Below are 27480 nucleotides of genomic sequence, written 5' to 3'. Positions count from 1 at the left end.
AGAAATTGAAGGATCTCACCTACAGCACAGACATCTCAGGCATAAAATAATCAATCACAGAAGCATCTCAGAAAGCCCATTTTATAAGAAAAGAATGTCAAATCTGATATTAAAAATAAAATGGACAGCTCTCAGATGACTATGGAGAATTACCTGAGTATCTCCTGTGCTTTCTTCATCTTTAACCTGTGTTTCTTCAGATGTTTCTGCAGAAGTCTCAGCAGGAGCCTTTTCTGATGACAGAAAGGATAAGTGAGTATGTCCAGGATAACAGGATGTATTATCTCATACTCTGCAGATCTTTCTATCTTCTGAAGTATTAATACATAGATGCATCCTTTTCTCATTAGACAACACAGAAACAGATTCCTAATTTGGAAGCTGATATTTTGCTTGAAGCCATAGAAGGAGACAATGTTATTACTAGAACAAAACTGCAGTAATTCTGGCTGTACTGAAATAAAAAATCTGATTTCAACTCAAATCAAACCCTAAATCCAGTTCTGACCTGAATAGTTTTGTCTCTGGGTATCCAATCAGCTCTGGACCTCTCTGCCCTCAAAAAATGGTTGGCACTTTATATAACCATAAAGAATACCTTCAAGGCATGTAAGAGTTACAGCATATTCTGTTCTTGATTATATGGATAAATATGAATACACTAGTCTTGTTAGAGACTGGTGGATGTCAACATTCCAGTCACAGTCTTGAGTGTGTAGTCGTGCTAGCACCAAGCTGCTAGAAACTGGATAGTTATGAATCTACAAAAAACATTGCCCACAACAACAATCCACACTTTCGTGGCATTGAAGATCCCCTACAGCACTTTGTCCTACTTCAAACCATCATGCACACTTCATTGAGTGTAAAATAAAAGAGGTGCTGACCCTTAGAAGCTGCAAGTAACAACTTCTCTCAGGAGCTTATCCTGTGTTATCATTGTGCCTGACAGATACCACCTTGAAAGTACATTCTTTGTGACACAACTTCTCCTTTTGCAAAGAGCAGAAAGACAAGAAAATTGCTAGGCAGTACATCTTTCCATGCTGAAAATTCAAACCTAATACTCTTTACTAACAACAGAGCTTTTCAGCCTCTGATTAAGGTGTCTCTGGACTGAAAACCTCAGAATAGTGATAATAGTCCAGATCAAAGGTCTAACTAGCCCAATATCTTGTATCCCACATTGTTTAGAAGGAGATGTCCTGGTTAAAGTGTAAAAATTGGTGAAGTGTATCACAGTTTCCTGTATGATCACCCAGCCTCCAAACATTTCTGCTTTGATACTTTAAATCATGTCTGAAACCTTCAAATCAGGCTAGGGAGTTTAGACATTTATGTTCAACTAATGGTAGTGGAAGATGTTTAAAAGACACTAAATAGCTCTGAAATTTTCAGTGTTAGTGTTTACATGGCTCAGAAAGCGTGCACCATTTTCTACACAGCAGCAAACATCTGGCTGATTGTTTTTTCTAGTTTTGTTTCCCAAGAAGGATGAAAGCCAAAATAGGAGCTGTTCAATTCCGTGGTGATGAAGCATGATCATTCCCTCATGTTTTGTAACTGGCAACAGTACTCAGTTGAAAATTATTGTGGCTTCAGATAATAAACCTACCTGCTCCAGTGGTTGATTTCATACTCTGTCGCCTGCCTTCATCTGAATCTTTGGGTATCAGGTTTCCATTATAAGAGAAGTGAATGGCCATTTGATTCACATGGCTTATTTGCTTGTACGCTTGTTCCTACCAAGAAGAAAAAACCACCAAATTCAGTGGAGAAAAAGTATTTTAAAAACAGAAATACTGTGTAGACTAAATTTCTAAGGCTAAGAAGATCCATACTTATAAATATATGTTTGCTATTTGCATATTTACACTGAATTTCTTCCTATATCTTTCAACACTTGAGAGCCATATATTAAAAATACAACAAAAAGAAGCAACAACATGAGGCCTCTAGTTCCCCAGCACTGTAAGAGCAAGTGAGTTTAAATATAGTTCTAATCAACCTCTATTACACACAGCACTCCCTTGGAGACTCTCATGTCCTTTTGCTGAGATCCCAGAATATGTTGTACCTACACAAAAGCATCACCATATGTAGAAAGCAACTCTGACCTGGGGACAGTACAGGTCCTTAGCACTGTGCCCAGGTTACAAGCACTGTACTAATTCACCTATTTGATGCTAGCTTGATTGACAGTTGCTTGTGGACCATTGTACAGTGCAGGCAAGCACCTGGTCTCAAACCACATATTAAGATTTTGAGCTGCAGCTAAAAGTGATCAGAAGCCACTGCAGACCACAGATGCTTCAATAGCTTCTTCTTAAAAGTGTGACTGCTTTCTGTATCAATCACAGCATAGCATCAAGTATAGCATTGAGCCCACTCTAGTCACTGTGGAGGATCAGAAGTTACGGATCATCCATCACCTGTTTCTATCCCATGAATATGGAAAACATCAACTCCAAATAGAAGATAAAGTGACCATATTAGTTTCCACAAAACTGATTTCCTTTCCCTGGTGATCTCATGTAATGGTTGGTCAAACTAGTTACCGTAGCAGAGGTAAGACAGGCTCAGGAATATTCCACCTGACTGTCTGTTCCCTATCCAAGGTTGTGAATAATCTAGTGCCAAAGCTGAAGGAGCTATCGCTGTCCTTTCCTTCAGGGGGTGTAACCCTTGCAAGGGGGGAGTGGGAGGCGAAGACATGGTTCCAGTCTCCCTCTCGCACAGCCTGCATTGTTGTTCATGCTACCTGGAGAGGCTGCTCCAGGGTAATGCAACATATGCTCTGCACATACAAATGTGAAGGTGCAACTCTTGGATGTTTCCTGGCAGTCTTTGCTGCACCCTCTCCTGCCCACTCCTACTCACCCGGAACAGAGCTTGTCAGTGATTTCGCAAAGCACATTTCTGAGCTCTCCTATAATTCAAACTGAATCTTGATATGGGGATACTGAGGTATAACTGTCTTACAAACTGAGTAAAGTATTGCCTTTTGTCCTCTAACCACCACAGAATGGAGAAAGTTACTGCCTGAGATTAATTGTACTAATTATGTTCACTACCGGATCTAGTTGAAAAATTGTTATATCCTACTTATGAATTAATACATCAATGCTTTTAGACTTTTGTCCTCTGCAAAAACCCTTTAAGAACCATTAGCAGTAAATACATAACAAGATGAAGCCACATTACAAGGAAATTTACCTAGTTATAAATCAGAGGAAAACACAAAACCAGTTAACTGCAAAAAATGTCATTGTGGCTTACAGGTCATGCCACACTTACTTTAAAGCTGTATCTGACGATATTCTGAGGAGCATGGGGATTATTAGCTTTCAGGATGCGTGTAATTTCCTCTTTTAATTCCTTTGGAATGGAAAAAAAATAATACTGTAAATAAAACTCCACTATTAATACAACATACAGCATACAAAAATCAGCAGGTTTAGGCTCAGTTCTGTGATGTTCAATTTCCCGCGAATACCTCATGTACAGCTGATGCCTTCACAAGAACAATGCTTGTGGCAAAGCAAGCTCGGAGTGGAATCTGAAACAGTCATCTGTTTCCCACCATTGTATTTCAATGGGCTTTCTTGAATCTTTTAGCTGATGTTAATTCTTATCTAAGCTATGTTAGCACTTGAAAAATGCTAGCTGCATTCTATAGGGCAAGGAAGACCACTCGTGTCTTGAAGTGTACACTGTCCAAAAATGCATAAACAATAAGATCAGTAGCAGTGCTCGCGGGATTGACCACTGCAGACAAAATGCAGTACTTGAGTTAACTGTTTTCACTACCTGAGTAGGGAGAGGTGTATCTTCCCTTTGAGAGCTACTTGGAGGACAGGGAGCAAACTAGAGTTTTACATGGCAGTGAGAAGAGAGAGCCAACTGCAGCTGAAACGGTAATTGACAGCAATAGTACTGAACAAGCTGACAGAAAATGGCCATAAAACTGTAGGACTGTATATCACACACAGATACCTGAAAAGCTAAAAGGTTGGGTCTGGGGTCCTCCTTGTCTAAGTGACGCTTTTGCCCCATTCCCCTCTTGGATTAATTCCGCGTAGTTACATTGCCTTAAGGCCAAAACTGTGATTCAAAGCACATTCTCTGTTTTCCTCATGAAAGACATTTCAGTTTATGCAGCAGACACTGTACTTCAGCAAGTACTGGAGTTTTCATCTCACAGGAATCCCTCCAAAACAAATGGGTAAGAGGTAGGCTTCATCTTATAGAATTTTGCACACATCTCATGACAGCTACAGGCATTGTTTTACTCACAGCCTCAGTCAGCTCCAGTTGATCTGGGGGTTTGACTAGAGCCTTTCCTCCTGTCCCTGCATCTGCCACATCTCCTGCTTCAGTGGAGACATCGTCATCCTAGCAAAGGAATGACAAACACATTAGTACACCTCCCAAAGCAGCACTTCTCCAGGCATGGAGCAAGGAGATAAAAATAGCATCCCCCCACCTCATCTGTACTTTGAGAAGAGCAGATAACCTCAAATGGCAGGCCCAAATCTGAAGACTGTTGAATGGCTACGCTTGACAGCAAGAGTTCAGCAATGAGGAGCTGCTGCCTGAAGATAATTCCGGGCCAGTAACAAAACTGGAATAACTCCAATAACAAAACTCAAGTAACTGTACTTCAATTTTGACTTAAAAGTTGGCACTTCTGTTTCTTTTGACCATAAACACCCAAATGAGTCATACCTTAGGACTACTCAAGGGCACAAGTCAAGGATCTGCAATTACTTCCAAAGTGCTATTCTATAAAATACACTTAGAAATTAGTTTGAGATACAAAGCTGCAGCGACGGGGCTCCTGCAGGAATGTTAACCATTTTCTCATGAAGGCCAGCAGGTCTGCATTCTCCCAACACAGAGAGCTGCTCTCCTTAGGTTGTGGTTGGGTTGATGTCATGGTATGATATCCTTAACAGGAAAATGAATCACTGCGGGGATGAATTTCAATTAATTGTCATTACAGATAAACTACCAGAACACAAAGTCGCTGATTAAAGTATTTAACTGCTCCAGGCAAAATTTATCCCTCAGTTAGAAATGTGTAATGGGTTGATTTAAAATAAATCAATCATTCTTTTAAATACAGTTCTCTCAGGTCTGCTAAACATTATAGAGCTGGCGGTGAGTCCAGGGTATAAGTGAAAGCTGGTTGCAGGTACAGATACTGGATCCAGCAAAGCTTTGCTATCTGCAGAGTGCCACAAAGGTAAATAGCACAATGATGTGTAAAACCATGCAGTGGCTGAGAGAATTCTGCATATGCCAGGCATCCAGGAAAAGTCACAGACTGCAGCTTTTTTTGTCCCTAAGGGAGCTGAAATGAGGCAAGCTGTAAGGAAGGTCAGGCGCTCTAGTACATGAGAGATTATGACGGCAGAACAGTTGTTTGTGATTTAATGCTCCTGACCTGCTTGTAGGACATTTATCATTCACAATTCGATGCCAATTAGATCAGTGACTGTTTTCCCTGGTGAATCACATAAGAAGTGTTGTGGGTTTAACGTTTTTATTTATGATTTTCATTTAAAAGTAAACGAAAAGGGTCAAAAGAGAAACGTTTAACAGGACTGTGATTTCTTTTAAGAAAGTGAAAAGCTGTTTATTACCATGTCTGTTTAAAGACACGTAAACTGTCCTTCTTCCATCCATGCCAATATAGCAAAATAAGGGGAAGGTAGATTAAATACGGCTATTCTAAGCGTTTATTTGCCCAACAGTAAAAACATTATAATAAGTATTATAGTAAAAAAGTTTGTTGGTTTTTTTTTTTATGTTTGTATTTCTATGTTAATTAAGTGAATATGGGATATGTTTTGATTTTTCTAAATCAAGCAGTCAGCTTCCTCACAGCCTACATCAGCTGATATTTTGGAATTTACACCCCATACATTTTATTTTAATCTTTTCATATTGCAAGTTACCTATATTGCACCTTTGTTTTAGCTGCAATTTTTATTCTAAAGTGCCAGTGTAATTCCCTTCTCAGTGGAAATCTAGAGCTTCCTAACCTTACTGCTAAATCAATTGGAATGTTACCAACTTCATAAAACAGGCCATTGTTCAGACTGCACCTAATTTTCACCTCATAGATAAAGAATGAAAAAACACTTTTTGAGACTTGTGGATTTGTGGATCTTACCCGTTTTTTAGATGCCGCTCTTGAAATCTTTGGTAGTCCTGCCCTTCCTCCTGAAGGTCCACCTTGGCCCTGAAGCAACAACATACCAAATGTAAACCTTCAAAGCACCTTTTTTTCCTAATTTAACCAAAGCAGAATAAAAGTTCAATGTGTTTAATAATGTTTGCTCCAATGGTATGTTTCAAAAGCCGAACATTCCAGTATTTTGTCTATGAATAATTTGATTGAAAGGCTGTCACTTTAACAAGACAGCAGTTTTCAGGATGAAGAAACGCTAGGCTCTCTCCTTGTTACTGCCTATCTGTGATACCCCTAAATGTCACATACACAGAGGGTTCTAGTGCCTTGCTCAAACACACAGAAAAGCTGCTTTTCTTCAAATGCCTGCATGTCACGGTGAGCCTGGAGACAGCAGATACACACCTACAAATACACAAGTGCTAAAAAAACATGGAAAACACTGATGAGCAGCTAGAAAGTTAACCGCTGCCAACCTCCCCAAGCACAGAAAAACATCTATGACAGGCTTTAAGGAAAACAATGAAATAGTTGTTTATAGGGAGCCTGATAGAGTTTAAGGAATAACAGAAGGGTACGACTGACAAAACTTTATGAAAACTTTACAGAAGGTGGGAGAGGAAATGAAGAGGATCCTTTTGAGAAGACACTGAGAGATAGACAGGACCAAAAACCCAGATGGCAGAGGGAGGGAGAGCTGATAAATCAAACAAAGGAGACAACATTCAAAACCTGGGCAAGAACAGGTTTCAAAATGGATCCCAGAAAAACACTGGATGGGATGGATGGGAAAAGCAAAGGAGGTACCTGGAAAAAGCATTTGTCTTTGTGACAGAAAAGAAAAGAAACTAGAGAAGAGGGAAGGAAAGTGAAGGTGTGGAAGAGCAAGCTCCCAAGGGTTTATTGATTTTCCTTAGAAGAATGTTAGAGTATGCCTTTCAGCTCAGATTAAAAGTCGAACTAGCCAAGTATCTCCCTCCAGCAGTATTCAAAGCAGATATCTATGGAACTTTCTCCAGGATACCCTCTCAGCTTGCCACAGGGACTTAAAACAGAAATGCTGTCTTTTTTATTTCATACCAGTGAACCTTTTTCTCCACAAATTTATTCAGTCCTTTTGGAATCCATGCACATTGTTAGCATGCGCAGCTTCCACAGCAAGGATTCCCATGGTACAACTACATGCAAATGCGAAGAACCCCTGCTTGCTTTTCAAGTTTGCCACTTGCTGTTTTCATCTGGTTTTCCTAGTTATTCTACTCACAATCCCAGCTTTATCATACTATCCATTTTTCATCCCTTTTTCCATACCTCTTATGAACACCTTAAGGAGCATGGTCTCTACAGAGATTCCTAGATGCCTCTCATAGTTCCCCTTCATTAGGAAAATTAAATATTCATTTCTACCATCTGCTTCCTACGTATTAAACAATTAAGCAGCTATAATGACTTCGACCCAGGATCCCCAAGCCTTTTTTCTAAAGTCTTTTTACTTGTTAAGACATGACAATAAGAATTCAGAAAAGAAACATTTTCAGAGAAGAAGAAACAGTAGCAGGGATGTGAGGCTGTGTCTTTCAGTACTACTTCTCTTTGTACCACCTAAGCCACCTAAAACTGCATTTACTTTTATTCTGGAAGATACATATTAAAAGCGATGAAAAATGAAAAGACCGGTACATTTATATGCGTAGAAAATGTGCCTTGCTTTGAAATACAAATTGTTATGACTCAAGTGCAGAAAATAAAGAGTTATGACATTTCCCTTATAATCCTGCAGTGGGCTGGGAGCAGAGCAGATCAGAGAGCCTAAAAGCCCCCACATCACAACCACTGCTGAGACTACTGGATTACACAACTGTCCTGCGTCCCCAGTGTGATTGCTTGGCAACAGGCAATAGCACATCCTAGAGAGCATGCTACATGTGAATTAGAGGTGATTTAAGCAACACAATTTAAGCAACAGATTTTCAGAGCAGAGTTTTATTCAGATCCAAATCAAAATCAAACTCTTGATTTTAAACATGAAACAAAACCTACTCACTATTACCCTTTGTAAATGAGTCTATAAAAGCATTTATCCTGCAGCAAAGGCATTGACAAGGCAATCTGAGAGTAATTGGCTTTGGCAGTTGCAAAGATTTCAATTAACATAATCTGAAAAGCCACCTGTGAATACATATATGCAACAGTATTAAAACACAAAAGTGGCACTGAAGAAAAGCTAGAGTGTACTGGAAGGAGACAGCACAAACACTGCCCTGCTCCCTGCATTGTAGAGTTTGTAGAATAGAACATGAGCAATTTTTCTAATCAACCAGAGGCCTATGGCTAATTTGCTTTATTTCTTTTGTCTTCGTACAGTACCATCATGGTTTTAAGACTGTAACTTAATGATATAATACAGGCCTGATATAATTGGGAGACCCTGAGGAGACCCATGGTGTGGCATAGAGTAGTACAGGCAGGTGATAATAAGAGATGGGGCACAGGCTTGACACAGGGAGACCCCACAGGTGTAAGCATCTCAGCACTGGCCAGTTAGAGAAATGTAGATCTGCAGAGGGAAGAACTGAAGAAAATTGGGTTTAGGGGTAACAAAGAAAACAAAATAATAGCATCTAGCACACTACTATACATCAGGTAACGTCAGGTGTAATGTGAACACCATAGCAATGAAGAAACATGTGGAACTGTGTTAGCTAACACATGAAATAAACTCCAACTGGGTCTAGAACTGTTGGAATCCAGCTGGAAGGTGACACAAACACGAAGAAATGAGATCCTAATATTCCGGCAATATTATCACTAGACAACATGCATCATAACTAGTGGATCTCTAAAATTATTACAGGGAGCAAAATGGGGATCAAACATGATGCTGGGGAGGGACTCTTCATCAGGGACTATAGTGATAGGACAAGGGGTAATGGGTTAAAACTTAAACAGGGGAAGTTCAGGTTAGATATAAGGAGGAAGTTCTTTACTGTTAGGGTGGTGAGGCACTGGAATGGGTTGCCCAAGGAAGCTGTGAATGCTCCATCCCTGGCAGTGTTCAAGGCCAGGTTGGACAGAGCCTTGGATAACATGGTTTAGTGGGAGGTGTCCCAGCCCATGCAGGGGGGTTGGAACTTAGGTCCTTTCCAACCCTAACTGTTCTATGATTCTATGTGTCAGCCAAAAATATAAAGCGTTTTACATCGCCTCCAAACTCAGGAAACAGCACAAAGCCTACTGCTGTGCCACTTGCTGAAAAGGGCAATCCTGACATTCCTTTTTATTGGTGTGCCTGTGCTTTGTCCTTTTGCTATCTCTTTTGCAAGCTCCTGCTCCCTGTAAATCTTTCCCCAAAGCCTGCACACTGTCCTTCTTCACACCTTTCATTAAAACTTCTCTGCCACATCAGCTGTAAAGAGTACTCAACAGCACCCAGGTAGTTGATGACCTTCCACCACAGCTCAGAATGACGGCCATTGCTTCCTTATTCTTCTTTTTAATGTATCCATAAGCTACTATTCAAGATGTAAACCTTTTGCTCTAAAAGCCATTTCTTTGTTCCACGGCACAGCGTTTGTACAACAGGGAGGATGTCACAGATGCACCCACAATACAAATAAACAATAAAGGATAACTGTGAATTAACATAAGGATTGTATATTCACTATCAGGATGCTCACAACAACCAGCCTTCATATACATCTGTAAAATTCAAGCACATTTTTGCTGTTGTTAGCTACAGAAAAAAAAAAAGAAAAGTTAACAGACTATTATCAGCATCTGAAAGAGAAGCATTTCAGAAGTTAGAAAATGTGAGAATTCAGGTTGCTGGGGCAACCTTCAATTCATCCCATAGGGGATAGGCATGGTACACAGCTTAATTCCATAACCATACACTTGGTTTTTTTAAGTTCCCTGCCTCATTTAAGTTCCCCCAGGCTTACAAATATGGACAGAGTTCAGACATTATGTTGCTACTAGCACTTTGGTTAATGTTGTTCAGCATCTAGAATCTTTTCTTTTTTTTAATGCATAGCCTAAATCAGACACCCAGCAAAGAACACTTCAATCACAAGCCAAACACTAACATTTTAGTGAATTCTATATAAACCGAAGATGATTTTGCTACAGAAAAAAATTAACAGTCTTCCCAAATCTTTCTAATAAGTGGTGCTATTATCCCTGCCTTTAATAATAATTAACAAGAGGAGGAGTGTGAATAATTATGAGAGATTTATATTAGGAAAAAAGAGACATTGTTGCTAGGGAACTAAGGAATGGGTAGGAGGCATTAAGGAGCTATAAGGAATTTCTCACCTCCAGGTCACCATCATAACTTTGACCATCCTGGTCGGTGCTCAACTGCTACAGCAAAAAATTCCAGAGTAAGAATTTATGCATGCTAAACATGGTTTACCCTGATGAGCATCTTGCATTGAATAAATTAACAGATTATCATCTTTCCCATAACAGTCACAATATTTAAATTAAGGATATAGAAAACTGAGGTGACTTCTTTTCTGGACCTTTCTTCCAGGACGTGTTAATGATTGCAGCAACTAGAAACTGGGACAGACATCGACTATGCTACAAGACAAATTGACTATTGAATATAGCAAACATACAGTAATACAACAGGATGATATAGATTAAGAGCTGAAAATTGATGCTTTAAATGCATTTAATTTTCCTTCCCCTTGCCACAGCTCCCTTTTACACAGACAAGCCATCAAGAGGTGCAAATAGCTGCAAAATCAAGTCCTTCAGCAGGAAGCTTTCCTATTGCTAAACTATCCAACAAGCATTTCTAATCATATTTTTAGGTTGGATATTTGGGTTGTCTCCAAATGAAATTCTTCTATTTATTTATTTATTTAAGTTATAAACCAGGAAAATAAAAGAAGCTATTGGCTACTTTCCAAAGGACATAGCTGTAAATGAAAAAAGCTCTACCAGGCTGGCATTTCCTAAAAGCTATCTTGTTTCTACATCACAGAAACATGGGATGGAAAGCATCTAAGAGATGCAACGGCTGGTGGAAGTTTTGCTCTCAACACCCTAGCAATTTGAGTCCAGCTTGTCCTGCAATGAGGAAAACAATCACACCCAACCATTCATTCTAGTCTTGTCCTTGTTCTCTCTATCCGCAGTGATTACTACTCTCTTTTTGTTGGCAATGTGACAGCCACAAATAGCTGTTCTGAGACTCATTAACTGAATTTGTACAAAATAGACAAGGACTATCAGTACCTGACTTTTTGACTGAATAGCAAAAGCTCTGAAGCTTTTCTATATCCTGGAACAATCATGTATAATTCTTTTTTAACAGCTATTTTCTACGGCCCAGTTTTTCAACTATTTCATCCTCCACTGCAGAAAACCCCTGATTTGTCAGTGGCAATGCTGATGGCAAATAAATCATCTTAGTGTCCTACTAAGCAGAGATTTAATCTCAAGTGTTCATTCAAGAACTGGATTGAATCCTGACTTTGTGACCATAGAAATCTTTCAGGAAAAAATGTATCCATCCCTCACATTCAGATCCAACGACAAATCAAGTAGGAGACACAATGATGCTACCACATGTGTAGTCCTGCCATCCAGAGTAAGTTCTTCACTACAGCCTTTGCTGGGTGGTACATCTTTCTCCTATACTGTCAGATTAAATTGCCCCTTCCAGACTAGCTCTTGCAGCTTTTCATTATAGTGAGGACCCAGACTCACCACTATACAGTAACTCCTTGAGTAAAGTGAAGTGAAACTAAATGCTTAAAGCATAAGCTGGGCTGAATAGATCTGGATTTGCAGATCCAATCTCAAATACCAGGAAATTCAGGAGGCAGGGATGATGAAGGTTGATTAGTCTGCAAAGCTCAACTGTCAGTTCATATTAAGCAAATTTTCCAAGGCCTGAAAATCAATTACAAAGTAATGAAACACTCGTCAGGGCAACAACAAACCCAAACTATATTTTTTAGGACCATTTAAGAGACATTCCTGCACCTTTCTGCTCCCCATACTAGCCATCACCATAAGACAATCAGACTACAAGGCTGAGCAATCACAGAACACTCTTGCTAAATTTATTTCATCTCTCTGAGAAAAGACATTATCATTCCCACTTCTTCTGAAGCATAGAGGTTAGCATATAGTCCAAAAAGAAGAGAATACAGCTGCTTGAAGGATTCTAAAGTGAAGCAGGAGAGACATTAAGAGCTAAGCCTGACGTTTCTGTAAAACCATTTAATAAATTCCTGCTAGCTTTTTATTCTTGTTTTGGTTATTAGCAGACTACATACCAAACCACCACACAGCACAAGGAGCAAATAACCACATAAATGGAAACAAAGCCAAAGGAAACAAAGTGACTTCCAGCTAGCCCTGCAGTAGACATCCATTTACACACACTAGGGATGCCAACTGAAGAGCTATTTGCCAATACATCTTATAATCTGTTTTCTGAGAAACACTAAACTGTTTATTTTACATTCCGTGGATGGTTTAATGCATGCTTAAGAGCCAGTAAGCACCTTAAAAGCCTTGGCTGGAAAAAAGTAAAATGTGGCCAATTGTTGACTGTGTTTGGGGGGGGGTCTCTGATTCTCTTTGACATCTTGCTGAACGGCAAGGAAGCTGCTGACAGGTCATTGGGTGCAAGACTGTAAATCAAGTGTAACAAGAAACATTTGCTGTCCAAATTCAGATGCTTTCTTAACACTGCATAAGTTATCTGCTGCTGACAGAGGATTTGACCTTAAGTGATAAGACCAGCCAGCCTTGTTTTGCACACAGTAAATGTAAAGAAGTGTGTGCAATGTCAGCTAAGAAACCATAACCAATCTTGCTTCTGCTTGGTGGGAGTTCAGCTAGAGAGGTACACAGCAGCACAGAGCACTCCCCACAGCTCAAAAAAGCCACAAAGCAAAGACAGGGAAATCTGGAACCAACACCTTCAACAGCACACCTGATACCCATGTTTAAAATAATCTCAGGAGCATTGGCCACTTTCTCTCACTGCCCAGGACCACATGGGGGCCTGACACCAGGTTAGGTGCTAATCTCTGCCCTATCAAAAACTTTTTGCATGTCCATGCACATGCCACAAAGGTCAGTGTTTTTAAAGCATACTGCACTTCTCAGTGTCCTGTTTGTCCTAGTCAAGTCGGGAGAGCTGAGAATCTAATTCTCCCATTCCCTTGAGTCTGATGCAGGGATATTGGCTTATGCCTTTCCAAAATCCCGCATCTTTCCAAAATGCTCTGGAGCTCTGTTATTGTCCATAACACATTTCAGACCTGAAAGGAAGGATGTTATGGAAGAACAGAGCATAAGAAAGCTACTTACAAAGCTGCATTGGGAACACAAAGATCCAGGCATACAAATGCATTTCTTATTTATGTACACAAACATGCAAAAGCCTGAAGATGCTTCCAGTCAAGGCTTAGATCAAGTTAAAGATTAATCTGGAAGCCCACAGTCTTTGTCTCTGATGGTCTTTGACATATTTTCACCCAGGAAGATGGGAGATTTCTTTCAAAGAAAAAGACATCCACATGGCTGGAGACTGAACTGGAGGCTTAAGTTACTCAGATAAAGAAAAAAAAAAAGAGTGAAATAAAGCAAGAAACTGAAGTCAGAGAAGAAGGCAGATACAAGACAGGCACAGAAGAAGGGCAAGCAACCACCACCTGTAAGGGAAAAGAAGATGACAAAAAGAATTAATCACAAAGCATTTGAAAAATACACAACCACGAAAGCAGAGGAGGGACTGAAGTGACAGACACTAAAAGAGAAGGACCTGATAGTGTCCAGGTAACTATCTCAGCTTTGAGAACAACCTCAGGAAGAAAATTTTCAAAGTGAAAGCAGTCAGCATTGAAAAAACCTAGGAGGCAAAGCAGAACAAAGCTATATACAGAAACAGAGGAATGAAAAACAGAGGACAGTGGAAAAGAGCAGTAGTAGATGGGAATTAGCAATGAAAGGGACAAGGATGGAAAGCCTAGGGAAATTATGCAGAAAAAGCAGCCTCAGCAGCAAATAGCAGGCTTGTTTCCAGCCTTACTGCAAATACTGGCACACAGAAGGAATGTGTATGAGGGAGAAGTGCAGGAGCTTACATATTTTTAGAGATTTTCTTGTCAAGAACTGGAATCTAGACCCTAACTTACCAATTAACTTTATAGTGGCCATTATGGCTCGGTAAATACCAATCATCAGGCCCTGAGTGGGTAGTAAGAAGCGCAGAGGCACTGCTGTCCACGCCCCGAACTCCCAAATCCACTGAGATGTGGGCTATATTTTGGCTCAGGGAAAACAAAGCAAAAGCCTATGGACTCCAGAGCCAGTTAGTCAACTACAGAATTCATCCACTGCAAGAATATTCTGGTAGATAAAAGGAAATGAAACAGCCTCAGATTTAACAAGCTCAAGGCAAATATAGGAAATGCAGTACAGGAGAAGCTAAAATTACTGTCTTTTAAGTTACTGTAATGAAAGTTATGTGAAAAGCCAAAAATCCTAAGAATTTAAACAGTTTATAATGTTCCAAGATGTTTAAAATAAAATTAATGCCTTCATAGCACATTAATTAAGTTTTTCAAATAACTCATTAATCAAAGCCTCTCTGTTCCAGAATATTTGAGATAATGGCTACTGAAAATGATTGAAAATATTTATGTGGAAATCTAAAAATAAAAGAAACTGAAAGTCAGAGCAAGCATTTCATCTCGTGTTTAGCTTGTGTCATTATTATTATTATTAATGAAGTTACAATTTTAGCATAACATCATAATCTAGGAGTGGATCTGCTTTATGGTTCTGAATTTGTGCCATTTGCAAACTTTATAAAGCCCTTTGTAACATGAAAATTGCTAAATCTCTACTTCTTAGTACAAAATTAGGAATGTTACAGTGACCCCTTCTTTTATTCTTGCCTGCTTTAAAGCCCACAAGCCCTCCTACTACATGTGCAGAAACACCCAGATGGCTCCCAGAGACCTCAGAGACCATGAGGAACTATTTCAGTACTTTTGGATTTTGTGCTCCAACCCTTGGCTGCAGGAGCAAAAAGATGTCTTCAGGCTCTACAAAGCCAGCTCACATTAGTGAGGTTTATTAGCGCAAGCTTCAGAAGTCGCATGGGTCTGTAAGGTCTACACAGCTGCAGCACGGATAGACTGACAAGATGAAACACGCTTGGGTAACTGGAAGGAGATCAGATGATCAGCAAGGGTTGTTGTTCTCTCCTTGAAAGAGCTCCTGCTGTGCAGATCCTCTCGCAGATCACTGGGAGTTGCCCAGGGATCTCAGTTACCATCTCACAGCTTTGGACCATCACGTTGGTCCCTCTTTTTTTCTGCTTTCTTTGATCAGTTACGGCTTTCTGGCACATGTTCTGGACAGAGGAAGGAGGCTGCTTGTTCTCCGTCACTGTGGGCCACCACTGCTAATGCTCTTCTCCCCACCCCAAAGACCAAATATTTTCGGATTGACCTAATCCATTTGTGAATCATAGAATACCAGGTTGGAAGGGACCTCATCTGGTCCAACCTTTACAGGCAAAGCATGAGCTAGACTAATGTTCCAGCACCCTGTCCAGCCAAAACTTAAAAGTGTCCTGTGTTGGGGAATCCACCACTTCCCTAAGGAGATTATTCCAATATCTGACTGTTCTTATTGGGAAAAAATTTTCCTCTTTTGCCCATTCGGAATCTCCCTAGGATAACTTTTGCCCATGACCCCTCATCCTTTATATCTGATTGCTTGCAAAAAGGGAGTCTCCATCTTCTTTGTAGCCACACTTTAAACACTGGAACCTGGTGGAAAGTTCTGCCCTAAGCCATCTTTCTCTAGGCTGAACAAACCCTGTTCTCTCAGCCTTTCCTCCCATGGCTTCCCAGTCCTTTGATCATCTCTGTGGCTCTTCTCTGGACCCACTCCAGCCTGACCACATCTGTTTTGTTTAACAGGGATCTCAACTGAGCACAGTATTCTGGGTGTGGCCTGAAAAGCGCTGAGTAGAGTGGGATAATGACATCTTTGTCTCTGCTGGTGATGCCCTTGTTGATGTAATGTAGTCTCGTGGGATATGAAAAGGGTTTTATCAGCCAGGTCATCTTCTGCTTTTAAATCAAACACTTTGCAAATCCAGTAGATGAGATCCAGAAATTAATCTGACTGGGCCGTTCATCCTGTACAGGCATGCACACAGACATACCCATGCACAGCCTTGAAGGCAGACAGTGAGGTCTCACAGATACATCCCACACCACTACTCCCAGAGTAGGGTTACAGCCCCAAAGGTTAGGACACAACCTCACTTTATTGTCTGAACTGAGCAAAGACCAAATAGTAAAACAAAAGGAAAGCAACAAAACTCACAGCTAGGCGTAATTGAAAGAATTTTTACAAAAGTTTTTAAAAACAGGGATTTCAACCTGTCTACTCAGTGTCCCTGAAAGATTCTCTGGCAGACTGGGGATACCTTAAGTGCATTAAAACCTGCCATGAAAGGAAGTGTCATACGCTGTAACAGTGATGAAACAGCATGAAAACGATCTCAAGACTTTGTAGGGTTGCTATAGTAGTGACACAGAGCTGGGTGCTGCAGCTTTGGGACATGCTGGTTTGCCCGGTGTGTACAATAATACCCAGTTTAGACTGGATATTAAGAAAAAATTCTTTACCAAGAGGGTGTCAGGCATTGGAACAGGCTGCCCAGGGCAGTGGTGGAATAACCAACCCTGCAAGTGTTCACAAACAGTGTAGATGAGGCCCTCAGTGACATGGGTGAGTGGTGAACTTGGCAGTGCTGGGGTAATAGTTGGGCTTGATGATCTTTCCCAACCTTGTTGATTCTTTGATTCTATGAAATGCCACAGAACACACAGATGTCCTGCTGGGGTGATGATGCACCTCAGTGCTGGGACAGTGATGCCACACGGTGTAAACACCCAGTAAGCAGGGTCAAGCCTTGGTGCCTCACCCAGCCCTGCGGGGTTACAGGTCTGCAGGGCACTCTTGGGTGTAAACAAGCCGGGCTACACATGATGACATAACACGCAGTAGCTCTGGGAGCAGCCATGTCACCCTTACACTGTGGCACCCTGTCAGAGCAGGAGCTGAGGGCAGCAGGGCTACAGAAGGAGCTGCGGAGCGCCGTTCCCTCGTGTGAACCGCTGCCTCCCGCTGCACGAGGCACTGCAGTGACGCCAGTCGGGGTGGGCTGACGTCACTCGGCGGCGGTGACGTCACACCGGCACCGCCCTACTGCGATGCCGACACGGGACAAGCCCTTACCTGCCGGTGCTTGTCGGCCGCCTTGGCTGGCATCGCGACTGCCCCTGCGGCTTCCCGACACCAGGCGCTCCTCACCACAGCTGGACGGAAGTTGACAGCTGTAACTATGGCAACGTACCGGAAGCGGCGCGGCCTACCCGGCTGCAGAGAGCCGACGGCCTCAGCTACTTCCCCCCCTCCCCTCCCCTCACCCCAAGTGCCCTCGCTACCTCCCCCGACGTGGGGGAATGGTACGCCCCAGCGGCAGCGGGGCTGGGAGCCTCGCGGAACCGAGCATCCGGGCTCCTGGGGTGCTGACAGTGCCACGCCCCCTTCATGAATATGCAGATGAGGGGTGGGGCGGCGGAGGCCGGACCCGGAAGCGGCGCGGCTGAGTCACCGCGGCGGTGGCGATGAGGCAGTAGCCGCGGCTGGTGGCGGTATTGTCGGTGTCGTCCTTCGGCGTGTAAGGAGCCTCCCTGCGCTTTACCGTCCGCCCGCCTTCCGTCCGCCCGCGCCGCGCCCCAGCCCCGCCGCCACCATGATGGAGGAGATAGACCGGTTCCAGGTGCCCGCCGTGCGCGCCGAGATGCAGCCGCTGGTGAGGGGAGGGAGGGGCGGGCGGGGCCGCGATGTCCCCGGGAGCCGCCGCCGCTGTCTCATCGCGGTGTCCGGGGACGGAGCGGGAGCAGCAGTGCCAGGAGGAAGAGGAGGGGGGGCAATGGGTGTCAGTGCTGGGGTCGGGTCTGCGGGCCGCGACCGTTATGTAACTGCCGTCCCCTCAGCGCCGGCGCCATCCCCGCCGGGCCCCGGGGCTGTGCCCAACGGCGGCTGCTGCTGTGTCATCCCGTGGTCACCGCAGGCACGGCTGCCCCTCCGCTCCGATCGTCCCGTCCTCTTGGCGACGCCGGTAGCTACGGCAGAACCCGCCTGCGGGGAGGGCGGCAGCAGCTGCGCTCCTGCCTCGGTGCAGACGTCGCCTCTCCGGAGCATCATCCCGGCCTGGCTGGCGATGGGGCGGGTGTTTGCCACCGCCTTGGCCGGGCTGCCCGGGGAAGGACGGGCGGCCAGAGCAGCAGGGTGCGCTGGGGACTGCGGGGTTTTAGTTGGCTTTCACAAGATACGTGAGATCTGGGGTGAAAATTAGGTGATGTTTGCGCGCAGCGCGGTCTGGGAGCTGCGGGGCGCGGTGATCCCCAGGGACTGGATTAGCCTCCCGGGATGGGTGTGAAATAAGTGCGGTGCGAGGCGGCAGGACCTTCCCCGTGGCTGGTTTTACAGCCGCTGCTCTCAGTACGGAGCTGCTGTTGAATGCTCGTCGTGTGAAAAGTCCAGGTGTTTTGGAGAGAAACAGCTCTGGAAATCCGTTTTGCTGACAAAATAATTTACATTAAAAAACACACCCCAATCTGCGAGTGCTTGATTTCCGCTCCTTCCCCCCTCCTTCCCTTTGCTAGGGCGTGTGTTCTTCATATCAGGATGTTTTTTCACTTCATAGACGCAATTATACTCAATTAATGAGCTCTGAAGGGGTTGACATAATGGTTACACTACTACATGGGACCCTGGGGAATGTTTGCAGCAAAGGAAGTATATGGCTCATGGGGCTTCACGACTGTGTAAATGGGCAGGTAGAGTGGCCCTGGGCGTTTGGTAGCTTCTGAAATGACAGTTATGAAGGAAGGCCAGCTGGCTGGCAGCCATAGGAGATGCTAGACTAAGCACTCAAAAGACTTCTTATGAGCACGTAGCTGCTTTGCTTTGATGCTGGAGGCTTGCCTTTGTATGATATTGTGCCCCAGCTGCATGCCACAGAACATCTGAATGTTTCCACTTCTGTTTCCCATCTGGGAAAGGTTTTGGTGTGTGTTCCTTTGCTCTTACTCCGGTCTGCCTCGCTCTCTGCTTGGTGTATTATTATGCATAACCTGGGACCTGTTGAAATACAGTTCACCTTGGCATTAAACTAAAAGCTGGATAATGGGCTGACTCACTCAAGTTGCTGATTCCCTTTGGCACCTGAAGTAAGCAAATTCCATCTCAGCCTCTGATTGTGTGAGACAGGAATATGAAACATTTGAAGAGGTGGAAAGAACTTTAATGAAATACTTGCACAGATCCATTTGATAGCAGGTGAGGATAGGTTATTGGCAGGTTTATGTTACCACTGAAGACACTACTGAGATTTCCAGTATATCAAACTTTACATTAGAGTTATCTATCTATCCTTGGTTTCTTGTTGCAGCTAGTGTTTGTAAAAAGTTGAGAACACTGTAATTGTGTCATGAACAGAAGGACCCTGTGAAGGTCTACAAACTCAAATTACCCCTTAGTGGCAAGAAAAAACACTTTTAATGGTGCGAGTGTTGGCAAATTATGAACATGTATTTTAGCTTCATTTTTGTTGTTGTTTGGTTCTTTTCTCACCTTTGTGGTGGGAAAGAAAACTGTCCATTCAAGCTGATACAGACTTGTTGCATGCGCTACTTATTGGCTGAGTTTTTATCAAGCAGAGACAACGGATCACTCTGAACATCCCCACTTCCTCCTTCTTTCCCCAGCTCTGTATGCCGAGCATGACTCCATTTGGTATGGGATATCCCTTGGTTCAGTTGGGGTCAGCTGTCTTGTTTGTGTCCACTCCCAACATCTTGTGCACCCTCAGTCTGCCAGTGATCTGTCTAGAAGCCATCTGACAGACAGGTCTGCTAATCTGCTGATGTTCGAAATCAAGAGACAGGTACAGCTCTTAAATGCTGAAGGGAAGTCATTCTTGCAAGGTAGTCTGAAGCTTTTCTGAGCCCCTCAGCCTCCAAACCTGCCATTGATACTGGCACTTTTGATGAGCTGTCTGTCAGGGATGATAGGACGCTAATATCTGGTGTCCATTGAGTACATCCTGACAATAACCAGTATTGTATTTACTGAACAGTGACAGAGAACTTGACATATCCATGCCTTCTTGCAAAAGTAAGTTCTTTAAAGCTCAAATGTGTCTGGTGGGAGAATCTTTTCTCCTTGACAGCCTTGACCAACCAAGGGGTGCAGTGGCATCACACTGCAAGGCTAAAGGCAGTATCTAGATAGTACAGACAGGAGCTGTGTGGAGTACTGCTTGTTCCAACAAAGCCAGCGAGATCTCTCTGCAGTTTTCTCTCTGCTAATAGCAAGTAGATGGGGATTGTGTTTCTGAGCCATGAAGCATTTGGTCTGCAGTCTCAACGTTGGCCAGCTCTGTCATGTGTGACTTTCTTACCCTACCTACCACTGCATTGGATGCAGTGATGTGAAGTTAAGAAGGTGAGCAACCATTTTCTCCTGTCTCCAGCCTGTTTGGATAAGCATAAGCTGTCTTGATTTTGCTTGACCTCTGCAAATATGTGTAATGAGAACTGTGTACTAATGCAGACCCAGGGAAAGGTTCAGCGCAGGACTTAATGAAGGGGAGTTGCTGTGGGCAGGTGGACAGAGTGGCATATGGACCCTGGTTAAACACTGACAGGCTGTAGGATAGGATGAAGCCTAGTGTTTTGTATCTTTCAAAGACACGTTACTTTGCTTATTTTGATATTGTGGCACAATTCTGTACATATTTGTCAAGGAAGGGAAGAAAGGCTGGTAACCATCAGTTCGCTTTGTTCATGTGGCTCCTTTCCATGAAAATGGGATGGTTTGTTCTGATTCCTATTTCCTCTCTTGGATACTGGTGACTCTTGGCTTCCATCCCAAAAAATGCATGCTTCTTCAAATTAATACAAACTAATTTACAAGGGGTTTGTTTACTCTGAATGCGTAGTGTCACGTCTTCCTTATCAATGTGATGCAATCTCCACTGTGGAAATTCTTAGTTCTGCTTGGTTTCTATTTGATCTTCAACTCAACTTGTCATGATCATTCTGCACTCACAAAAGGGACTCTCTCTTTCTTAACTGCTGGGTAGTGGGTTTGTAACAGGCAGTCCATTCCCAGGATTTCAGGGATGCATGGTGTGATGAGGTCTGAAATTGACTATTTCTGTGACACTTATACTTGGTAGATAGCTGTCTTGGCTGATGGGGTTGGTATTTGAAGTGTTAACTTCAAACTTATGTTGTTGGTGGTGCATTATGATGATTTGTGTTGGTTTTTTTTCTCTAGGTTTTTGGTAGAGTTTTTTTTGTCTGGAAGGTTTCCTAACACGTAATTCTGATTACAGAGGTATGTACATCTTTGAGAGAGAGATGAAGGGACATTTGCACAGTGAGGATGCTGCAGAGAAATAGAATCAAAATACTTTCTGAAATAGGAATGGCAGAGTCTGCAACTATATGTGGACCCATCCTTTCTTTAGCATTGGAGCCTCACTGGATGCTCTCCCTGAGATTTCTAAGTCTGTATTTTGTGATGTTAGCTAAACTCTTGCAAAATCTGTAGTATTTTTGTTGAAATAAAATGTACTGAGCACAATGCAGTGGGGTTGTATCTTGAATTCTGCTGGAATCACACACCAAGTACTTGCTGGCATATGATGGCAAACTGAGAGATGACAGTGTTGGATCACACGTTGCTCCCATACATTGATGCAGGCAGTTTCTGTTCTTAGCACAAAAATGGAATTCAAGTAAAAGTGTGTTTGCCCACATGGCACCAGTATGACTTTTCCTAAGAAAAAGCACCTGTCGAAGTGCAGTAGCTTCTGAGGAGCTTTGACAAAAAACTCCTGAGGCTTTGGCTCATTTCCTGAAGGCAGCAGCTGGAATGCAGCATTTTGGTTTCCCATTTCTCTGCCCACATGAAAAATGGGAACTCTTTCCAGAGAAATTGGGCTTATGGTTCTTTTATCTCATTCTGAAGCATTGTGGCCAGGCTGGTTCCTTGCAGAAGTTTGTCAGGCTGTGGGACCTCAGACTAGTAGCTTTAGTTGTGATGATGACAGCCAACCTAAGGATTTTGGTAACCACATCCTACAGTGATGCTGTAGGCTTTTTAGCTGGGATGCCAAATCTACACTGGTCCTGAAAGTGTAAAATTTTCGGAAACTTTGAAAATACAGAAGATGCATTTCTAGTCTGAATGCTGCAGAGCCAAAAATGTTAATATTAGAAGAGAAAAACAGAAAATAAAAATATGAGATTATCTATTGGATATTTAATTTTAAAAAAATCAAACAAACCAACTATTATTTTGTCAGTGGACAGTGTAAGTGCTCAGCATGCTTACATAATTTGTATTCTTTATTTTTGGAAAATATTGATTATCTCATCCCAAGTAAGTGTGTTATGATCTCTTTGTTTTGTCTTCTGCATCCCTAAAATGGGGAAAAACCTAAAAATAGAAAACTGAAATTAACAAAGAGGTGAAAAGAAAGGTTATACCTCTAGGGCTTAGAAATAGTGGATTAATGTAACATTAGGTCTCTAGTGTAGGTACACAATACGCTCTTCATTTTGGAAGGAAAACACTTCTAAAATAAAAATGTCTGTATGTATATTCATTGTAATGTAGCCCAAGGGTTACACAGCTATATGTTTTGTAAGTGCTTACAGTACATGAGATTTGTAATGTCACAAGACTATGGGTTCTGAAACAGAACTATTTCAGATAGTGCTGCCTTTAGTTATACAACCAGTTTTGATGTGCTGCTGTGTCGTCTTTAGCGGTAGTCTAAGCATTACCTCCCTGAATACTTCAGTTCATTAGGGTTCTCTCATTTCCCCTCCCTGTCTTGTATCAGACCTTCAGGGCAGAGATACAGGAGCACTTCTATTGCCACCCTATGCCAGTCTCAAACTCCAGCAGTGATCCAGCACAGGCTCCCAAATAGCCATGGTGAGGGATGTGGCGGCTATAGCTAGAGGGTGACCTGTCATGACAAAGGAGTGTGTTGTGGCTGGCACTTTCTCTGCAGGCACACTGTTTTGTCTTCTTCACTTTTTTGCACAAGCTCTGACTATGGTTGTTTTGTCAGTCATGTTTGGAAATCGCTTCTTGAATGAAGAAAGATGATTAAAATGGGGCACTGTACTCTTACGAGAAACTCAACCTGCACAGTGCCCTCTTGGGATTCTTCCATGACTCCCAAAAGCTCATTATCTGTATGTAGCTTGATATTAATATGTACTCAGACACCAATTTCTGCTATTGATAGAGCTGTATACTCTTCATGCCAATAGGTATTAGCAGGTCCGTAAAGAGTCAGACAAGATGAGCAAAATGCCAGGGTGAAAGAGGAGAGCAACACGTCCTCAATTCTGCAAGCCTTCATTCAAGAAAAGCCCTCAGCTTACCAGTGAGGCTGTAGGGAATACGTGGCCTCTTTGGAGTTACGTATTCATTGCTGTGAAACTGAAGACTGAACTTGATCAGATTAGAGGAGGAACTCCATCTCTAATCTTTGATTAGAGATCAAACCCCATCACTGGTTCGATCTATGGGGCAGGGGATTAAGAGTGGAGCTGGCTAACATAAGACTGAGAGTTTGTCAGTCATCATGGTGTACCTTTTTTTTCCAGACATTTAAAACCTTGGCTGGAGTAGTTGCCTTTTTGCTTCTACATAGATCAATTATGTGTCACTTTCTTCAGCCAGATAGAAATTTTACATAGAAATGTGTCTATGCCTTCCATTCACAGTTGCTCACGCCGTGCATCTTCGGTGAGGTCTTGTGCCATTTTGAATATAAGGTCCCTCTGGAGTTATTCTTTTATCTGTCACTATAAAATTGACATCATAATGATGCAGCCACTTGCAACTAGTAAATCTGTCAGTCCAGCCTGAACCCTGTGTAGTCTTCTTGGCTGTTATTCTTTCGGAGGTTTAAAGTGTAATCTTGTGAAATGGATGGGTGTCCATTTTGTAGTATGCAGTAGAAAGCAAACGCTTGACTGGTTTGACTGTGAAGGTAGTGAGTTAGAATCAGAGAATCATAGAATAGTTAGGGTTGGAAAGGACCTTAAGATCATCCAGTTCCAACCCCCGTGCCATGGGCAGGGACACCTCACACTAAACCATGTCACCCAAGGTTCTCTCAAACCTGGCCTTGGAACACTGCCAGGGATGGAGCATTTACCAGTTTGGACCACCTGTTCCAGTGCCTCACCACCCTCACAGTAAAGAACTTGTTCCTTATATCTAACCTGAACTTCCCCTGTTTCAGTTGAAACCCATTCACCCTTGTCCTGTTGCTACAGTCCCTGATGAAGAGTCCCTCTTCAGTATCTATTGTATCAGTGAATGGATGTAGTTGGAGTGAATGAAATTGTAGGTGGAAATTTTCTTCATTTTGAACAGTACTTGCTAGGGAATCTGCTTGGCTGTTGAACACGTCTGTCACTGATTGACAGGACAGCAAGGTTTATCACTTTGGGAAAGTCTTTAGAGAAATGCTCTCTTACATACATGCAGAGTATATTGGTGCATCTCAACAGCTTTTACTAGGTGGGTTGCGGTGTCTTGCCTCATACCTGTCTGGCACTGTTTTTCTTAGTTTCTTTCCAGTATCCTTCCTGAACTAACATCCATTAATATGAGTAGCTCACCATTTGGGCTCTGCAGCATTCAGTCTAATAAATCCTGTAGACAGTCCATTTTCCTAAGCCAAGCACAGCAGCGGTATTCTAATGATCATCGTTTCTCTCTCTTGGTGTTCTACTGATTGCATGGGAATGTAGGTTAGTCGTTTAATACACCCATATTCAATTAAAGTGTTTACTTAGGTTATGTCTTGTTTCAGGTTTTTATTATGTGGTCCCAGCTGAAAATAAATCTTGGTTCCTGTTTCAATGTCAGAGATGTTTATGCTAACCTAATTAATATTTCCTTCCCTACCCCCCAGTGAATTTGCGGTGTGTTGCTGTCTACAAAGTTTGCCACAGGCATGGAAAGAGCTTTTGAGCTGGGATGAGGTAGCCTCTCCTGCTCAAATCCTAATGTTTGTGGCCACGGTAGAAATCTTTGAGTATAAAGTAAAGGCTTTTGCCTGCAGCTGTTAATGCAGTAAGGGAATATACCTACTATTAATACTAAAGGTGCTTAATCTTCATTGGTAGTGACTCGACTGTGGGGCTTAACTTTTAATCTCAAACGTGTTTTGTGGTCAGTTGTTGCAAGTAGCTTAAGGTGTAGTAAAAGACAAATTTCAAGATTTATGAAGTCTGCAGGACCTGAACATCCACGGATCAGAGCAGGCTGACCTGAGAAATGGGAGAGGGAAGGAGAGAGCTCTGCATTGCATGGGGTGCCTATTGTTAATGGAAAAGAAAAAACAAATAGGAGTGTTCCTGGCATTGCAGAGCTTTGGTCTGGCAGAATCTTGTGACTGACATGTCTAACAACAATACGCTCCTTTGTGTGAAAGCATGATTTTCTTCCCAACCACATGCACGTGATGCAAATGGAAAATATATTGCATGTGACGGGCAGAGCAAACCCTTCAGTTGAGCACCACATAGATGTTCTGCAGGCATCTCTTTGTCAGCTGAGGCATGGAAAAAGGTGATTGCACCGATGGACCAAAACTAGTGAAGGGTCGTCGTTCCAGGCTCAACTTGTGTAGTTTGGAGTAGGGAGTCTTGGTGTACAGAGAAATGTGCAGTGCAGGGACCAGCGAGGTTGGTACAGCCTCAGCTCTGCAGCAGCACTTCCAGAGCCACACTTCTGTGGAACAGCTTTGCTCCAGTAGGAAAACGGGCACAGTGTAAGTGCAGTCTACATCGTGGAAATGGTGTAGTGTCTTCTGAATTGTAACATTGACCCCTAATGGTTGCAAACATGGATTTATTTTGAAAGCACAAGGGAATGCACAGTACCTGAACCTTGGTTCTTGTAGCATCTAGCTACGGAATACATGTGAAGTAAGAGAAAGCCAAGCACAATATCTCTTGAGACAAGATGGAGGGGTATGAGCACGATAGGGATGTGCAGCAGGATTTTTATAGGATCTATGTGATATGGAAGTAGCAGGGAAACCTTTTTTTCCTTAAGCTTAGGATTCTTAAACTTCAAACAATCTTGCAGCAAAACAGTGTTGTAGTCCAGGGAAACACTTAACCATTCCTGTCTCTCCCCCTGCCAACATCTGTTGGGTCTGTGGATCTATCTAGATACCTAATTTTAATTTCCCATAATGTAAGGGTTAGAGAAAAAGTGAATAGCAGTCACAAGAATAGTTACAGGAACAGCATGTTCACAGGATTTGAAGATGGAGGTCACCTGGCCCACTGGAGCATGTAAAAACTGCACTGCACTTTGTGTTGTTGGCAGTTGATAAGCCTAGGAGAAACTGCTGGCAAATGATTCCATTTCTGTAAATGTGTGTGTCAAAAGTTGGATTTAGATTCCAGTTTTGACCGCTGTGCTAGGATTAAGGGGAATGGGTATGGTAAAAAAGTTAAAAGAAGTCCGACTCTTCTTGAAAATGAATTGTGATGCATCAGTATTGAGGTTTGTCTTACAGGAATTGTCACTTCTGGATGTAATGCAAAGCCTGAAATAGACTCTAGAATTCTGCAAAGCAATAGCAATTCCTCTGCTGTTCTGATGGAGTAAAAAGTAAAACCACTCCTGTCTTCATCTGTTCCAGCAGAGTGAAACCGTCCCTTCGGTGTATATACTTCAGATAGCATATCACAAAAGTACTTCTCCTTGAAAAGAGTATCTTGCAACCCTTGCAAAAATTAGGGCAAAGTGATTGTGAAAATAACTGAGATGATCCATGCTGTGCATGTAAGAATTATTATAAAGAGATTATCTGGTTATGGGAGGATGCTTCATTTGGATTACGTAGCTACACAGAATTTGTAATCTGTGCTTTCTGCAGAAAAGTTTCCTTGTGCTGCAGTGGAAATGTCAAATACACTCTTTCATTAACTCTTAGTTCCTTGTTTTCAACACTGAATTCTTAAAGATCAGTCTCTGAATTTGAGGGGTAAATTTTTTCAGGTAGAAACCAATCCAGCAAAAAAAGTTTGTCCCATGAGGTTAACTGGTAGCAGATGTTAAATCTGGAGGTGCTTATATATTAACTT

General features: G+C 42.5%; 2 protein-coding genes across 3 annotated transcripts in view; one reads left to right on the top strand and one right to left on the bottom strand.

Moving 5' to 3' along the window:
- The window catches only part of DNAI1 (dynein axonemal intermediate chain 1), a gene marked incomplete at its 5' end in the record, with an annotated part of 158188 nt that extends 140658 nt beyond the window's left edge, over positions 1–17530 (bottom strand). The window contains 6 exons of the mRNA XM_080637471.1: positions 154–233; positions 1616–1742; positions 3298–3378; positions 4297–4395; positions 6182–6250; positions 17498–17530. Of these exons, the coding sequence (XP_080493597.1) occupies positions 154–233; positions 1616–1742; positions 3298–3378; positions 4297–4395; positions 6182–6250; positions 17498–17530 (489 nt within the window). The remainder of the gene's footprint in view (positions 1–153; positions 234–1615; positions 1743–3297; positions 3379–4296; positions 4396–6181; positions 6251–17497) is intronic.
- A 77-nt stretch (positions 17531–17607) lies between these two features.
- Positions 17608–27480, top strand: part of FAM219A (family with sequence similarity 219 member A) — an 89216-nt gene continuing 79343 nt past the window's right edge. For both annotated transcript variants that reach the window (XM_080636554.1, XM_080636553.1), the window contains exon 1: positions 17608–18077. In XM_080636554.1, the coding sequence (XP_080492680.1) occupies positions 18018–18077 (60 nt within the window). In that variant the 5' untranslated portion in view covers positions 17608–18017. The remainder of the gene's footprint in view (positions 18078–27480) is intronic.

This window comes from Psittacula echo (genome assembly GCF_963264785.1).
Source record: "Psittacula echo genome assembly, chromosome: Z".
NCBI classification, from domain to species: domain Eukaryota; kingdom Metazoa; phylum Chordata; class Aves; order Psittaciformes; family Psittacidae; genus Psittacula; species Psittacula echo.
This window is presented reverse-complemented; position numbering and strand designations above follow the sequence as displayed.